Raw genomic sequence first — 17,887 nt, 5'->3', positions numbered from 1 at the left:
ATAAAATTAAAAGAAAAATACCACAATAAATTTCCCTCAAAAGCCACATTTTCTAATTATAATGTAATAAAATCTAAAATTTAATAAAAAATATCAAATTCAGTCCCTTGTATACTTTCAGTTTTTCTACAATTTTGAAGCAAAATGAAAATCCTTCCTATAATTATAATCTAACACAGTGTTACAGTAATATCTTTATTGTCTGATTTTTGCAGAGACTCACAATAATAGGTTTTAGGTTCTCAACATCTCTGTTACAGTCTGTTTCAAAATAGCTTAGACCTGGTAATTTATAAAGACCACAGATTTACTTCTTACTGTTGTAGTAACTGGGAAGTCCAACATGAAAGTGGAGAGTGTTTCTAGTACATGGAGAAGCGGAGGTCCAATCCCTAGCACTGAGGACACACACACACACACACACACACACACACACACACACACACACACACACACACACACACGTATATGGTGAAAGTCTCTCTTAGTCTTCACATGACAAAAGGGCAAAAAAGGCCGATGTGTCCTATTGAGCCCTTTTATAAGATACCTCATTTCTTTTTTTTTTTTTTCCCACAATGGACTTTTTTCTCAAGCCCCTTTGCAAAGGTTTATTTACAAACACACCTTCTTCATTCTAGCTACTGCCCAAACCTCACACCATGTCAGCATCTATGGATGCATTTCTTTGCATCTTTCTGTCAGCAGTTACAGCGAGCGGAACCTTTAGGTTTCCTAGTGACTTTCCACCGCGGCTGGCCTGGAACTCAGGAATCTGCCTGCCTTGTGGTGAAAGCTTTTTAAAGCAATAAAAATTTCTTTGTTCCAAAAAGGAAGATTTCTCATTTCTAAGGGCAGAGTCTTTAGAATGCAGTCACTCCCTAAAATCTCCAATTCTTATTACTGTCATTAATCTTTCTAGCTCTAAATCTAGTCCAGAGTTTTCTCAAAAATGAGAAAAAATGACAATATATTTTATGTGAATAGCTTTGTGTTATCTTTTTAGTTTGCAAAGTTGGTATTTGTAAGATCAATTCCTCATTTCCTTTAAGAGTTACTACTTAGCATCTTTCAGCCCTCAGAGAAATTTCTTGCAGTAAATAGGATTTAAAACAGAGGCCAATATGTTAGACAGAGTCTAGAGAATGAGAAACTGTAGAGCACTCAGTCCTAAATGGGATGTCTTCATCAAACCCTTCCTCTTATGGGCCGGGTATCTGTGTGAAAGAAGAGGCAGAAGAGCCAGAGGTGGTGTATCACTACAAGGGCACCGTGTCTTCCAGACACAACAGTATTGATGTACATATGAGTTTACAGAGACTGTGATAGCACTCTCAAGACCTGCACAAGTTCATGTCAGGTACAAATCCCAGCACAGAGGAAAGGAAACAGACACAAAATCCCACCCCTAACCAGGAAGCTATTTGCGATTGATACCTGCTGGGAAATGAAAATGAGTTTTCTCCAATGGAGTGTCAGCAGGAATATCAACTACACCCCAGGGCAGGTCCCAAGCCTAGAAATAGTTGGCCAACATAAAATGAACTCCATGTCATTTTGTGGCTTGTTTTGTTTTGTTTTGTTTTGACATCTTTTCTGTCTTACTAGTTTTTTGTTTGTTTATTCTGTTTGGTTTTTGTTTTTTAGAGAGAGAAAGAACATTAAGTTGGGTGGGATGGACCTAGAGGAGTTGGGAAAGGAAAACATGCTCAAACTATACTGTATGAAAATACTTTAATAAAATAAAATTATTAAATAATTTAAAAATAACTTAATAAAATACAAAATTTAAAGTTTACTTTTAAAAAAGTTATTACTTAGGTTTCTCAGTTGCTTCTAAAACCTGTGTCAGAATTCTAGTAACATTCTGGCTTTCTTAAAGAAAAAGAGTATTTTTTTTAGTAGCACTTCAGAGTAAAATTAAAATAACATTTTTGGGGGAGTGACAGTTAGCAATGGCCTATGATTGTAAAACGTATCATGTGACAGTGATTTTTGAAGTGATCTTGGAACTTAGCTGAAAATTCAGTTCGTAGGTAGCTAACCATCCTACTTTGTTTGGATTTGTTTTAGTAGAGAAAATTCCATGTCGGGAACCTCCTCCTTCTTGCGCAGACTGGAATGTTTGGTTTCAGTGGGCTGTCGCTTCCCCACCCTCCTGACCCAGAAACTGAGCATGGGCCAGCAGTGCCTGTTATCATTATTGGCCTTGGTGGCTCAAATGCTCACTGAAGCTTGAGAACCAGTGGTCTGGGGAGCTGTGGGGAGCCCGCCACTGCCTGGCAGTGGAGCAGGAGGGGCATGGAGCAAGGCAGAGAACAGACAAGGAGGGCCACGCTGGCTTGTTTTGTTCTGAAGCTGTTTAGCTTTAGCACACCAACTTAAGGAGTTTTAATTCAGAAAGGGTATATTTTGATATGGATCTTTGTGCAGACAAAACTACTGTTAGTAGTTAAAGTATCCTATTATTTCCAGTAAATGAAATTGTGTTTCATCCAACCTTAGTTTGCAAGTTAATATGAATGTAAACATTTAAAAAGAGATTATTGCCTTTATATGTACCAATCTTTGCTTGTCTGAATCCTCAGATACACTATCTGAGTAACTGGTTATTTTTAGCATATTTAAAAATGTGTGCTTTGTTTATATAGACTTACATAATATTTGGAAAACCTTGGTAACTTTATGGAAATATAAAGTATTACTAATTAATAAAATATGTATTCTTGAAGATGTTAGGTCTAGGGTTGTGAATATAATTTCTGAAATCAAGGGTATAATTATGCTGTATTTATTTGGAGAATCATATTGAAATATATCTCATAAAATTATTAAAACAATGTTGTTCTTTTGTTGAACTACATTAAATGTTTATCATTATCCTTCTCTAACAAATAGCTTTTTGGAAGTAGTTGAGATTTATGTTACACAAAATTTACTTAGAATTGAGACCTGTTACCCAAAGCATGCAATAATCCTGTACATACTCTATATATTCATTAATATATTTTACCTTCTTAAATCTGTTCTTAGGAAATGGCTGGTTTCTTGAGGATATTGTGATCAGAGATCCCACTACCAACAATGAGTATGCCTTCTTCTGTCATAGGTGTGTTTACATTGGCAAGTTAGTTCATATTAGACCGTTCTAAGTTCATATATTGGTGAGAACTAGAGAGCTTATCAATTATTCCTGGTCCCCGAGGTTTTGTTATTAATGTTTATGAACATCAATCTTTTTATTAATTTATTCTGTGACAGTTTTATGTCCATATATAATACATTGTCTTAGTCATCTCCCCAACTTCCTACTACCTTACTTCCACCCCACTATCCTCCACTCTCCTCCCATGAGTTGCCATTCCATTTCCCATTTTCATGGGCTTTTTTTGTTAGTTTTGTTTTTGCTTTATGTCCCACTAGATTTAATCAGGCACATGTGCATGAGTATGTGGAGCTGTAGACAATGATCTCTTCTGGCAGATATCAACTGCCATTGCCTCCCCTGGGCATGACTTCATGAATCCTATTTTTAACTGCATGCTTACAGACTCAGTCTTGTACAGGCAACTGCAGCTGTTCATGAGTGTCATGGCCATGTCATCTATTATAAGAACCTCATAGCCCTCCCTGTCATCTAGCTATTACATTCTTTCTTTCCACTCTCCCATGATGTTTCTTGAGCCTTGGAGGAGGTGATATGGGTATTCTGTTTAAGGATGAGCACTCAGCAGTTACTTGCTCTCAATACTTGACCAGCTACAAGTCTGCATTAACCACCATCCACTGCAAAGTGAAGCTCCTTTGATTAATTCTGAAGACATTAAACTTTAGGGCCACTTCTTTTATGGAAAAATATTATCAGTTTTATGTTTAATCATTCCATGTGACTGAAATTGAATACTTTGGAAAAGTTTGATAGAGCTTAAAGCATGATTTTCCTTCGTATATTACTAGGAAAGTAAGAGTTGATGATGTGAAAATGTGATCTCTTTGATGATTATCTTAAAAAATAATCAATTGTATAATAAATGTTAATTGCAGCTTTTATGAAACCACTGGCCCATTGCTAATGGGCCCTGACTGCTAACTCGTTTCTCTAGCAGCAGTGGCAGATTTACTGTTTCTTTGGGCACTCTTCTTCCGCCTTCCTTATGGAACTAATAGTACCATTGTCTAAATAACTGACTGGAGCTTGGACTGTAGCTGGTAGCCAAAGGACAGGATAAAGCTGTTAGTTCAATGGCTATAGAATCCATGGCATTGGCAGTTCATGGCAACTGACTGACTCACCTGTGGATTGAAGAAAGCATCAGCCCTTCAGCAGATGCTTTGTTCCTCCTCCTCCCTCACACTCCTACTGTCATTGAAGGATTTCCTTCTCTCTGTCTGTACTGATCTGCCTTCATGACTTGGCGCTCTTCATGACTCGGCGCTCTTCATGACTCGGCGCTCTTCATTGACTCGGTGCCCATGCATTTTTTCCACATCCCCACTTTCCATTAGTTCTGACTTGGGAACATAAGTGCCAATGGATTGGGTAAACAAAAAGCTTGAAAATCACTGATATATTTTTCTTTCCACAGATGGCTGGATGAAGGAGAAGATGACGGTAAAATTGTCAGAGAAATGTATGCTAGGGATAACACTATCTTCTCTGTGAGTGAGTGTCATAAATACAAATAAATACATATGGCAAATCATGTTTTATGATGACTAAAGAAAGCACAATACTCTGTAAATTAATCAACTTCTTTATATTTACAGGGAAGAAGCTAGAACTTAAGATAAAAGAAACAGTAAGATTTATTTCAAATGATTTAGTACATATGATTTCAAATGGCTGTTTGATGTGTTAAACAAAAACAGTATGCCATTTTTGGTAAGGGCTACTGATTAGTAGTTTCTTCTCAGATGGTCTTTGCTTTGTTTATATTTTAGTGGGCAGCCGAGAGCTGGAAGTTCATGAAAGGAAATACTCTTCAGTTCTACAGCAAGCTTACTGGAGGGTTTGTCCGCCTGCATCCAGATGGTACAGTTGATGCTGTTGGAGAGCAGACAGACAGATATGGTAAAGTAATTCCTTTGTATGAAAAGTGAGCATGTTGTGTGTTCAAACTGCAGCTGCAGTGAAGAAGTCACATGAAGCAACGTGAGTGGGCACAGACAAACACTTCTGATTCATTATACATTTGCTTTATTTATTGAGTTATTTCATTATTTTGTATCCAGAAACCTTTTACTGTTGCCAAATGTTTGAGAATGAACTATGATAGGATTTTGATTTTGAATGAGTAAGTCTATTAAACGTATAGCAAGTAAAAGTAGAAGAAGAGAAAAATCTCTGCTTCTCCTTGTTTCCTGCTTCTCTAACACCTCTTCATTCATCCTGGTGACACTGTAGGCTTCAGTCTGCCATATAGTATACCTTTTTGTCCCATCCATTTTACTGGCAAGTTGAAGTGGTTTTGTTTTTGTTTTTGTTTTTCATTTTTGCTTTTGTTCACTTGCTTGTATACTTTGATTTGTTTCTTTATGTGGGGTGGCATGGCAGGGATGAGGGGAGGGTATGGGGGGATCAGGAGGTGAAAAGAATTGGGGTGTATGATATGAAACTCCTGACGAGTCAATAAAGAAGTTAAAAAATACAGATGCTTAGTAAAGACAGATCCAAATGGAAAAACCTCTAAACAGGTTACAGTATGTTTAAAGGTATATATCAGCTTGGGAGAAAAAAGAGAAAGGATAGAGAGAGTCATAGACTAAGAAATGGTTTAAAATAATAAGTAAAGTCCTTAAGAAAGGAATAGAGTTAAAAGAATATAATGAGCCATATAAAGATGGGAAATACAGAGAGAGTCTGGATCTTGTAAAAAAAAAAAAAAAGTAGAACAAGCATCAAGTGACAGATAGATGGAAAACAATCAGAAAACCATGCACTCACAACATCTAGTAGAACGAACGGAGTAGCCTGATCAATAAAGCAAGAAAAAGACGAAATAGCAAGCCACAGGTGGATAAACATCGGCAAATCAGGAGCTGACAATGTGCAGCAGAAATGGCTGGAAGCTCTGTTGGAGTTTTCCAATGAAGATTCCTGAGTGGGACAGTATTTTTCTCTCAGCGAGGTTTCCCAGTAAGAGAAAAAAGTGAAGACAGATAGGAAAACATTATTAAATCAAGCTCTTACAACACCCAACAGAAAGGGCTGGGGTGGCCCTGAGGAGCAGTCATGCTGGGGTTCCTGTCTGCAGAGCATCCTCTTCTCCAATGAGATCCTGACTTCTTGTTCCTGTTGCAGGCACTCTTTACCACAGGACAAAAAGTAGTGACCTCTGTTGTGTTTTCCTTCTAGTTGTCCTGAAGGGCACTGTGCTTTTAATCCCTTTCTGCTGTTTGCGGCTCTTCTTCTCTCTCGCAGCTAGGCTTCTCCAGGACTCAGAGTTTCAGAAGACATGAGATCTATGTGCTTGAGTCTGACACAAGAGGGCCTGCTGTGGTCCCAGAGCCCACTTTCAACAGGCACAAATGATACCTGACAGTTTATCAATATAATTTATATTATATTCTCACATTCAGTTATGGACCCCGTAATACCCCCAGCTGGTACATATGCAATCTATACCTATATAAATATACAGTCTCTGTATAATGATGACATCACCTAATGGCACATTACCAGACTATTTCCATCATTAAGCGAGGCATGATTGTATATATTTACATCAGGGGATCCAAATATATAAAGCAGATTGTTCTGAAGAAGATGGTGATTATAATGAATCACTAATACACCCCAGTCTTGGCAGCGATCTGGTTCTCCAGACAAAAAATTAACAAACCCCACCAGATTTAAACTGCATTCTACACCAAACAGGACTAACATATTTATATGCTGCCCTACAGTTGGAGATACACATTTTTCTTGGCTTCACATACTTCAGCGAAGATAATATATTTGGCCACAAAGTATGTCTTGACAAACTTAAGGAGATAAAAATCATACCAAGAATATTTTCTGACAATAAAGATAAAAAATTATAACTCAATAAAAAACTTTACAAAAGTACAAAATTAATCAACGTGTACTTGAAAAGCTATATGAGATTGGTCTGGACAATGATTTCATTGGGTATGACCTTTTCAAAAGTAAAGGCAGCAAATCCCCAAACAGAAATATGGTATTATATCCAACTATAAAGTTCCTGCATAGCAAAGAAATAACCAATAAAGAAAGAGCCTAAAGAACGGGAAATGTGTTTAAAAACTAATATATCTGATAAAAAGTTGGTATAAAAATATACAAAGGGCTCTGATTGGTAACTAAGTAATAAGAAAAATAACCTATCTAAATGTTATAAGAAGACTTTTAGTTGTGGAGGATCTGATGTTCATCTTTTTTAGGCATCGAGAAAGTACATGGTGCACATAAAATTGAAAAAATCTTATTTTAAATGCAGAATAAAATAATTATGATGTTAAAAAATAAAATATAACATACCTTTATGCATATAGACTTTGGAATTTATGGAATTATTAAGCCAAATGGGAAATTGAATTAAAGTGAAAATTTGTTAGCACAGTTGTAGGAAAGATTTCTTAGTCTGAGATCCCTCCATCATCACCTCATTAGTTCTCTCAATTAGTAGACCATCTGAACAATATTCCTTTGGAGATTACTATCCTGAGTTTATTAATGAGAAAATTGAGACACAAAGTGATTTGTTCAAGGTTGCTCAACTTAACAGCGTGTCAGCCCCATGTCAGGATTCCTGCCTCCTATTTCTTTTCTCATTTTCATAACATGCCAATCTCTAGGATTATCTGTAATTACTCACTAGTACGGTTTAACTTCATAAATGTGTTTAATTATTAACCATTAATTATTAATTATTGGGTAGACAAAATATCAGTTACAGATTAAATTCAACAAATGCCTTTCTATTTTGAATGCTCTGCTGAACATTTCAATTATAAAACTATGACTTTAAATGAATTTAAATTGTAAATACATAATGAATTTTTTTAAATATAGAGGTCTGTAGTTATCCTCTTTATCAGTTGTGGCTCTTAACTGAAAGTATTTCCCATGTAGTTAATTATAATAAAAATACAAATATATAATTTACAAATTGCATTGCTTGGTGCTTTGTGAATCTGTATATATAATAAGTTGGGTAGTTTCTTGTTAAAAATTGAGTTTTTAGGAACTTACATCACTGAATAGTTATGACAGTCCTCCCTCACTTGATGTGCTTTGACGAGCTTCAGTGTTTTAATTAATGCAAAGTAGGATATGTCAGTAGGAGAGATAGGAAAGACAAATTCAATTTAAGAAATCAAATTTTGTTACAATGAAATACCTCTATATATACCATATCATGTGCCTTAATCTACGTACTTTATATTATCTGTGTACCTATATAAGGTATAACACACAGACACAGACACAGACACAGACACACACAGAGACACACACACACACACACACACACACACACACACAGAAATAAGTTTCACACACTTACTAGAAAATGAAATGAATCATGGTTCAAGAAACCATTTGTTTTATAATGTATTTTATTGAAATACATTGTATCTCAGCAAACTAAAGTATATATCATATATTATGAATTTTCATATACATTATGGGAGATATTTTACTTTTTTACTAGTTACAAACATTTAACTGAAATATTTAAAATATACTCATAAGATTTCAGTGTATAATTGAAGGGAAAGGAGCTTTTAAAGAATGTGCTACTTGTTAAATAATTAAGAATATTTTCTAGGTCTCTTTGATGTGATTTTCAACAAGGGGAATTTATGTATTTTCCAAAGCCATGAGATGAGGCATCTCTCCCTCGCCCTTGACAATGGCGGTGCTGCTGGAATGGTGAGTAGCAGTGACTTTTTGTGATACAGACCACACTTAGTAACCCAGCCTTGCCCTCCTGAGTGTGGGGATTACAGGTGTACTCCACCAGGCGGGCCAGTAGTAAATTTTCTCTTCATTATGCATTGTATGTGACATATTTTATTTAAGTTAATTTCATAAGATTATCAAATTACCCCTTTAAATGCCTTGTAGTTTTTACTTTCTATATTTGGGTCAGGGAACTTAAGTTACTATTTTGTTTGTGTGAAGTTTTGAAAATTTGAGGCATAAATAGCCTTAAGTTTTGGCAATTGAGATAGACTGACAACATTAAAATTTTCAGTGTGCTTTCAGTAGATTACCTGACTTTTGAATGGTTTAGGAACATACTGTTAGGGAACCAAGCAAAAGAGTTTTACCCAACTCTGTTTTGTGTTGTTTAGTCTAGGTTTGAAAAGTGTCTTTAAGTATATGTACTACCTGTAGAGGGTACACATGGCATTTCTTTTAAAAATGACCCCACATAAAATAATTGGTAAGCAGTGTGTTAAGTGCTAATATGAGCCATGATGTTTAATCTGTTGATCTATCTGATGAGAGAAGTCATATTATACTGTTTAACAGAGGTAGACATGAAATATAGGACTGAGGTTACCAGAGTTGGAGTGTAGTAAGTAGAAACAGGCCATCATCTGCCTCACATAATGGTATGTAGTGATTTAAGCCTACGTTTAACTTAAGGAAAATATCATTAAATAAACTTCTGACATCATTTGTAGGCCTACAATTCAGGCTAAGTGATTAACCAATCTATCCTTCTTTATGAAGTCTTTTCTTTTTCGCTTCTGACTTAGAATTATATCCTGCATTGTGCTTCATAGCCCATGAAAAAGGCCTTAGTGAATGCTTAGTAAATATGAATGTGGTGAATATGGACTCTACTCAGGTAAATGTAGAGATGAGAAGGCTGGGTATGTGGTTCACTGTGTAGTGTCTATAAAGCCCCAGCCCCTAGTACATGCATGCACACACACATACAACACACACACACACACACACACACACACACACACACACACACACGAACAAAAGAAAAAAACCTAAAAAATAATCCCATTATATTTTTCTAAAAAAGAGTCGACAAAATAATTCCATTCCTTGTTTCTAAAATTGAATGAAGCCCACACTCTTATTAACGAGGATACAATCAGCTGGTAGGGAATTCTGTCAGCTACTGTCAGAGTTTATCTTTTCCACATAAGGTCTTGGTGGTATGAAGCCTCCGACTTTATGATTCACTCTGCCCACTGTAATGTCTTCATTGAGCCTTGAATAGTTTCTTAAAAGTCAATAGCTCTGTAAGAATCTGCCATCCTTGGCTAAATGAACTTTCTCAAGGTTGGTAGACCTAGAGTTTTGGGCCCAACCATTCAGGAGTTATCAGTGAGCCCTGCTTCCTCCCTTGGGCACAGAGTGGGTATGGAATAGGTCTTCAAATATGCCCAGGAATAGGAATATCTTCTCCTAATGTCATCATGTAGTTTAAAAGCAAAATATAGAAATGAGACAAAATTGTTGTTAATTTTGCTTTCAGTCCCATGCAGTCTTACAAGGACTCAAATAACTAAATGAAGGATAAGTGAGGATGAAATGCATCTTATCTCTCACGAATTCATCCTGACACCAGGGTGATTTGTGTACAATAGTCTTTCATGGGTTCTTGCTTCCAAGAATGTCCTTGGAACAAGTCACTGCCAATAAGACTAGGAAATAGAAGGGAGAGTGACAAAGGCCCGAGCTGATATGCCTAGTCCGGGGATTATACGGCATACACACTGGTGTCAGGAGATTTCATTATTTCTCCTGCTATTTCAGGGTTGGTTTCTCTCATTCTCTTGTAGGCTAGTGGAGGAGCCCTCACCGAGCTGCGGGTGCTTTATCAGCCCAACCGCTGTGCACTTCTTGAATCAGCGCTGTGTCCTGGTCACACCCTGGTTGTTGATCGTCATGGAAAAGTAGCCGATGAGTCATCTGCAGGCTATGCAGAGCTTTCAAAAGAATTCTTGGTTTTTGTTAAGGTAAACTCGATGAAAATCATCAGGGTTTATAGATCCAGTCCCAGCTTTCTTCTGCCTTATTGCAAGGTTTGGAGTTGACTGCAGTAATCAGACCTCTTTCCACTAGGGGGCACTGATGGCATTACCATTCTGTTTACTGACTTCGAAAAAGCCCTGGGGCCACTATTTAGCAGCAATGAGATTGTGATGGGAGTAGCCTTGTGTAACCGGAGGTGGAGGTTAAACTGCGGGTGTGAATTCCTAATGAACCTTAGCAATTCTTGTATTGAACTTTCCCAACCATTAGAATCTGTACTCCTTGATTGTTAGATATTCGTGATTCTGACCTAATGTTTATATCTTTCTTTGTAGCATGCATTTATGAATTTACTTAAAATTATCCTGATATTACCCATATATCTCTCTATATATAAACTAAAGCTATTCTAATATAACAAAGTACCATTCTAATATAGTAGCTGTCATTTATAGGGTTACTTATTTGTGTTCCTTTACAGAAAGCTTTACCATATACAAGACTGGTATTTATTTTTAATAAAATCATCAGTATTTTAGTGATAAAGAAAAAGACCTCCAGGAATATTGAGAGTTTTGGCTAATGTAGCATAATTAGTAAAGGGTGGCTCATGATTCCAACCCAAGCCTGCCTTTCAAATATTTTATCATTATTCTATAGAAGTACTTCCTCATATTACTTACTAAAGAGAAAATAATTTTAACTCATTCTAAGTTCAATAACATTGAAACAAGGATTTTATTGTGTATATATGTATTTTAAAGTATTAAACACACGATCTTCTTCTATTTTACTCCATATGCATATGATAGCACACTATATAGTTTGACATATACCTTCACTGCATCTTCTATCATTTTCCTAGCTTTGAAAAGTAGACATTGAGTTTAATACTTAAGAAACAAAATTTTAAGGCTGAAGGAAAATATTCAACTCTTTTCTTCTGGAAATGTATCTGTTTTTGCACCTGTGGAAGCTTAGGCAGGTGTGCTCTTAGTCGGAACAGAATACACCACCTGCTGCCAGCTGTCCCCACAGCAGTCCGGGGTCCCTGGGCTCACTATCCAGGCTTGATAACTCACTGGAAGGACTCCTGTAATCACGGAAGCTATCATGTTTCCAGTTTCAGTTTATCACTGAAGAAAGATACAGATCAAATTCGCAAGGTATACAGAACAGAGCTTCCAAAAAGCAGTAAACCCAGAATTTGCCCTTGTCCTTTTCCATGGAGTCAGGCAGGAGTGATTTCTCAGTGCTGGCTTGCAGAGGTACTTCAAGAGCTTTGCAGACCAGGATCCTTCACCTGAGCAGTGGTGTCCACACTCTACAACTAAAGGAGTCCACATGGCTGATCTTAGTCTCCATGTTCTCAGCAGGTTAACTGGCGAGGTGTGCCACACAAGTCCTCACCCCCGTTCACACTGCAACTTTCTGGCTGGTACATGGACTCCATACACAGTCAAACTCTCCTCTGAGGCATGATGCTCCAGGGCTTAGAGATCTCAGGTCATAAACTGAGGCCAAATCTAGGCCTCTTTGGGTAATGTTAATGTCCTTACTACCTTGCTCCCTTCAGAATTAACTTTAGCTGTGTGTATGTCCCTGAAATAATATTTTCTAGAAGAGTAAACATATAGTTTTTTTTTTTTTTTCAGTTACTAGTGTGGAATACTTTTGCTTGTTTTGTTCCCCATAGTCACATCTTGTGATTTTGGGATTCCACACTTTAGAGAATCCACATAGCTGATCTTGTGTTTGTCTTAGCCAATTCTTTGTGGTGTTAATATATTTCTGATTAAATTTCAGGAGCATTTTATACATTCTTCTTAAGATAAGATTACAAGGATTCTTTAAGTACACTTTAGTTGTATTTGCTGTCTTTTTTCACTCTTTCCTATATTCATCTATTTAATATCTGTGCAATGCATTCTATCATTCAGGTGTCTAGCATGCTTTTTTTTAAATTTTGGTTTGTATTAATATTAAAATTATTTGCTAATAGTTATTAAAAATTCATAAGAGAAACACTTATGTTTGTATCTTACTTTGCAGAGTGTCTATAGCATCTGGAACTTACTCTCTCAATAACTAACCATAGATAAATCCACCTACAAGTTCTGATTTGCTGTTACTGCAGTAAAGTTATTTATTTGTTTTGTTCATTTTCATTTGTCAGCTGCTGGTAAGATCCTGGTCATTGCATCCTCTCTGTATCCTTCCCCTCCTAGCAGAATGATATCCTTATACTCACTGCTTTTCTGTTTGTTTCTCTGAAGGGCGTATTCCTCAACAGTGCTGTGGTTATACTAGCTACAAGCTTGTGTCAGGCCCTGTGTCTACAGTCCGATGGGACCTGCACTGGAGCAGGGAACCAGTCAGAACAATCACACTGGAGAGTGCACAGAGTCAGCTCTGGCATTTGCATGTTTGAAAGTGTGAAAAATGCACGGATGTATCTGAGGATTAAGGATGGGCACTGTAACGGAACAGTAAGCACCTCTCTTATTTCTCCCAACAAGTGTTTAGGGTATTTTTTATGTAATAGCCATGAGGTCAGCACTTTCTGAGTGCATCGATTTTATGTTTTATCTACAAATACCTTGAATATTGGATATTGTATGTGACATGTTCTCTTTGTCTGGTGTTTCAATGAATGAGGAGAGTAGCTATGTGCCTGATGTACTTAGAAAAAAACATGACTCCACAGTGATTTTGAAATATTGTGCACATACAGACCACTGGGAATTGTGTTTGTGTTCAAAGTAGATTGTGATGCCAAAGACTCTGGTTAGGAGATGAGATCTCCATTTTTTCCCATCTTACCCTACACCTGCCCTTCCTTCCACTTTCCTACCCTTCCCATTCAGGCTAGCCTTGAGCTCATGACCCTGTCCTCTTGCCTCATCCTCCTGAGTTTCAGGCTTTCAGGCATGTGCAGTCACCACACCTAGACCTGGAGAAGTAGACTCAAATGCCAATGACAGAATGGACTTGTTAGCAAGGCCAAAGCAAGAAGCAAAAATGAAAGCTTCATTTTTACATGTCCTTATATAGCCTTCTAGTAGAAGGTGTGGTCCAGATTAGAGGTGGGTTTCCTCAGCTCAACTTAAAGGTTTGTCATCCTACCTCAAGAATCTGGATTAGAAGTAGATCTTCCTACTTCAAATTAAGCAAAAATTCCTCATAGGCATGCCTTCCATTTTGGGTTTTTAGTTAATTTCAGATGTAGTCAAGTTGATGATCAGGATTAGCTCTCTACTCAGAAGCTCTTCTTCCTTCTTTCCAGTCTGACACTGGCTAATGGGGAAAGTGAGAGAGAAGGCTCAGAACTCCCCTGGTCCTCCACGTTCTTGTCTTTGCTGCAAGCTGAGATATTTATATGCAATACCAGCAATAGAAAAGATTTGTGCTCACATTCACACTTAGTTGATAGTTCTGACTAGCTAACAAATGCACAATGAAATTACTCACACTATCATTTCATAGAAGAAGATCCTGAGTTAAAGAGAGGAAGTATCTTGCTCATGGCCTTTAAACAGATAAACAGGCTAATTGGGGTAAAAATAGGTAACGTTACAACAAAGGCTTGGACTATTTAAGTATGATGTCATCAAATGCTCAACCATTCTATGGGAGGCAAATCAGGGAGTTGTTTTCTCTTTATGTCCCTAACATGCACAAGGTGTGTAAACCTTGAAAAAAAACATGCTGAGGTATGCATGCTGGAAATCAACAGGAAGAGTTTCTGGGGTACAAATAAGGATGGCTCCAACGTAGGGATTGGTTAACATTAGCAATCTGTATCTACTCTGGATGGCAAACATAGGGACATGGACTGCTCGGGGATCATAAATAGGAAAGTGTATCACTTGTCGCCAGTGGTGCATTTCCTGATATTGTCACTAGATCCGTGAGGAAAGCAAAGGGAGGACAACAAAGTTCCAGTGTCTACCACCTGGCCAGGACATAGTGGGCTCCCTTATTTCCAGAGATAGCCACAACCTCACACACATAGCAAGCTATCCATCAAGTAGTCACCACCAGTGTCATTATCATCGTTAGCAGCAGCAAGCAGTAATCACTACCTCAGATTTGCACCCCAAACTGACACATGTAAATGACCTTCATTTTTTTATGTACTTATAATAATTGCCACAAGGAAATTTGTATCCTAAGTTTAATGATTTTATTTGTAATATCTTTCTTCATCTATTGAAATGTCATAGTTTATATCGTCAAGAAAAAGTGCCGGGCGGTGGTGGTGCATGCCTTTAGTCCCAGCACTCAGGAGGCAGAGCCAGGCGGATCTCTGTGAGTTTGAGGCCAGCCTTGGCTACCAAGTGAGCTCCAGAAAAGGCACAAAGGTACACAGAGAAACCCTGTCTCGAAAAACCAAAAAAAAAAAAAAAAAAAAAAGAAAGAAAGAAAGAAAAGAAAAGAAAAAGTAGATTGATAAGAGAAAAACACACAGATTTACTTCATGTTACAGAAAAAAATAGACATATCGACCAAGACCAAAGACCCAAAGAAGTCTGGGAGAGGGGTGTAGAGGTATGAACAAAGAGCAAAAGAGTGTGATCTAGTGGTGGGTAGTACAGACATAGTAAAGCTGTTCATTGTACCATTGTTCATTGTAAAACTGGTGGGTGTGGGGATTTGGTAAGGACAGTTATTCAATGGTAAAGCTGGTGAGTGGTGGGGACTTGGTAAGTCCAGTTGTTCAGAGGTAAAGATGCTGGTGGCCATGGCAAAGGAGCAGCAGGTAGCAATTGAGCTTTGGGAGTTTGGCTCACAAGGAAGCAAAGCTCTGATGGGTGAATCTTGGATAGGCAAGGCCCCAAGGGCTTTGGCTCCAGAATGTCTCTTGCTACTGCTGTGCCTTTGCATGTTTGCCACTGCCATTTTTTTCTCTGGTATTTGGCACAGTGTGAATGGGTGTGGGGGAAATCCCCACTACCTTTAATGTAGTATGATTATCTCATGGAAATGTCCTGTTCTAGTAGACAGTTTTGCCTATGAATTATTATGAAGATGATTTCCTCCTAGGATCTACTGTTTAACTGAAGCAATGATTTTATACAATAATAGTGTTAGTCTAAATAGAATTTTGATGATTGAGGGTTTTTAAAAAATATAGTATGGGATTGTGATAGAGGTTAGTGTAGTGGGAAAATTAATATAGGTAAAGGCAGGATATGGTGTTGCCCCCACCCCTGATAAAACAGGGCCTGCAGAACATAGAAAATAAGAACAAAGAAGTGTCACACAGCTAGGACTTATGAGTTTCTCTTGAGGAGCTGTATAGACTGTGGCTTAGGCTAATGATTAAGAAAAACAGTTGAGTCCCAGAAGATAAGTTAGCTCGAAGCTCTATTAATCTTAATGTTGGGAGGTGAGTTCATGGGTTTTAGTGTGCAATGCTTTAAATAATGACTTAAGGTTAGGTTAAGATGTTTTTGTTAATGGCTTTGAGGTAGAAAATCTTGGGGAACAATTTAAAGTCTAGAGAGGCACATAGTTGAGTGAGGGACTTGTTGAGGTAACAAAACATGAACAAAAAAGCTGGATTATTATTAGCTGATGTGCCTTTCTTGCTAGGATAGGTTGGCGATAAAAGGTGATGATTAATTCCTTGTACCCATTTCTGCCCTCACATTCATGATGTAAAAAACTGTTGATGGGTGGATATGAATCCTGAGGATTTAAAGTAGAGGTGACTATTTTTCATATATAAAAGTTAAGATTTGTGATTCTTTTAACATTTTATAAGATTGCCTTTTGAGATAAATAATAAAGTAATTGATCTTTTCTTTGTAACCACAAAATTCAGCCTGCCAATAAAAGAACTGGCACAGAAAATACCTGCTTGCTCACACTCTGTTAATCTATAACCAGTTGTTTGGACATGAGTGTATGTAGGTTCTTGAGGATTATTTGTTTTTGCCCTGTTATATGTAAAATGTTTAATCATGTAAGGGATATGGAAAACATGATGATTTTTACTTTTATTTAATGTAGTCATTCACTTAAAAAATAAAATGTAACCACGTTGTAATTTTTATACTGCTTGAAAGATTTTGCTTGGGTATATAAGATGTAAGGGAAAAATTAAAAAGACATAGAAGGGATGCAGCTGGATAGAGATATTAAAATATATACTATTAAAATATAAATATATATTTATAATATAGATAGATAGATGATAGATAGATAGATAGATAGATAGATAGATAGATAGATAGATAGATAGATAGAAAGACTGTAAATGTATATATGTGTGTGTTTCCCATTTTTTCCAGCCCCAGAGAGGTAAGTTTTGTCCCACTCACTGGCCCCAGAACATTTTTACTTCCTCAGATAGAAAAGTCAAATTGAGTGATTAATTCACTGACTCTGTGGCTCTCCCTCAATTCCTTAGCTGCTGAAGGCTTGTCCTTACCACAGCAGTAAAGCTGGTGGGATGTGGGGCCTTGGTAAGGATGCTTGTTCAGTGGTGAAGCTGCTGAGTTGCAGGGACTTGGTGAGGACAGCTGTTCAGTGGTGAAGCTGGTGAGTCCTGGGGACTTGGTGAGGACAGCTGTTCAAATTCTTCTTGGACTCCCTGTGGGACATTTCTTCATTCTGATGATATGGAAGGTTCTCTGTCACTGAGGATCCTTTAGAAAAGGAGGGAAAATTTCAGAGTGACCTTTCTAGGTCTTAACCTTTGACTCAGGCTTGTGTTAGGATGACAGGGAGTTCCTCCTTTTGTTTTGATGGTTTGTTTCTACAGACTAGGAGAATTTTAATCACGACAACATTGTAAAGAAAAGATAAGAAATTCAGTGACCCCCAATCCTGTCTTCAGGATGCTACCATGAGCTTTCAGTTTAGAGGAGATGGGTAGAACTATGCATGGTTAAGCAGTGTTGGTCA

General features: G+C 37.4%; 1 protein-coding gene across 5 annotated transcripts in view; it reads left to right on the top strand.

Annotated features, from left to right (window-relative positions):
• The window catches only part of Rp1 (RP1 axonemal microtubule associated), a 378,321-nt gene that overhangs the window by 180,256 nt on the left and 180,178 nt on the right, over window positions 1–17,887 (top strand). For 4 of the 5 annotated variants that reach the window (XM_076563965.1, XM_076563966.1, XM_076563964.1 and 1 more), the window contains exons 9-15: window positions 3,034–3,109; window positions 4,587–4,663; window positions 4,768–4,799; window positions 4,942–5,071; window positions 8,793–8,896; window positions 10,780–10,956; window positions 13,249–13,461. In XM_076563965.1, the coding sequence (XP_076420080.1) occupies window positions 3,034–3,109; window positions 4,587–4,663; window positions 4,768–4,799; window positions 4,942–5,071; window positions 8,793–8,896; window positions 10,780–10,956; window positions 13,249–13,461 (809 nt within the window). Of the gene's footprint in view, window positions 1–3,033; window positions 3,110–4,586; window positions 4,664–4,767; window positions 4,800–4,941; window positions 5,072–8,792; window positions 8,897–10,779; window positions 10,957–13,248; window positions 13,462–17,887 lie in introns of those variants that run through there. The other variant, XR_013049004.1, reaches the window with a different exon arrangement.

Source organism: Peromyscus maniculatus, chromosome 2 (assembly GCF_049852395.1).
Source record: "Peromyscus maniculatus bairdii isolate BWxNUB_F1_BW_parent chromosome 2, HU_Pman_BW_mat_3.1, whole genome shotgun sequence".
Taxonomy (NCBI): Eukaryota; Metazoa; Chordata; class Mammalia; order Rodentia; family Cricetidae; genus Peromyscus; species Peromyscus maniculatus.
This window is presented reverse-complemented; position numbering and strand designations above follow the sequence as displayed.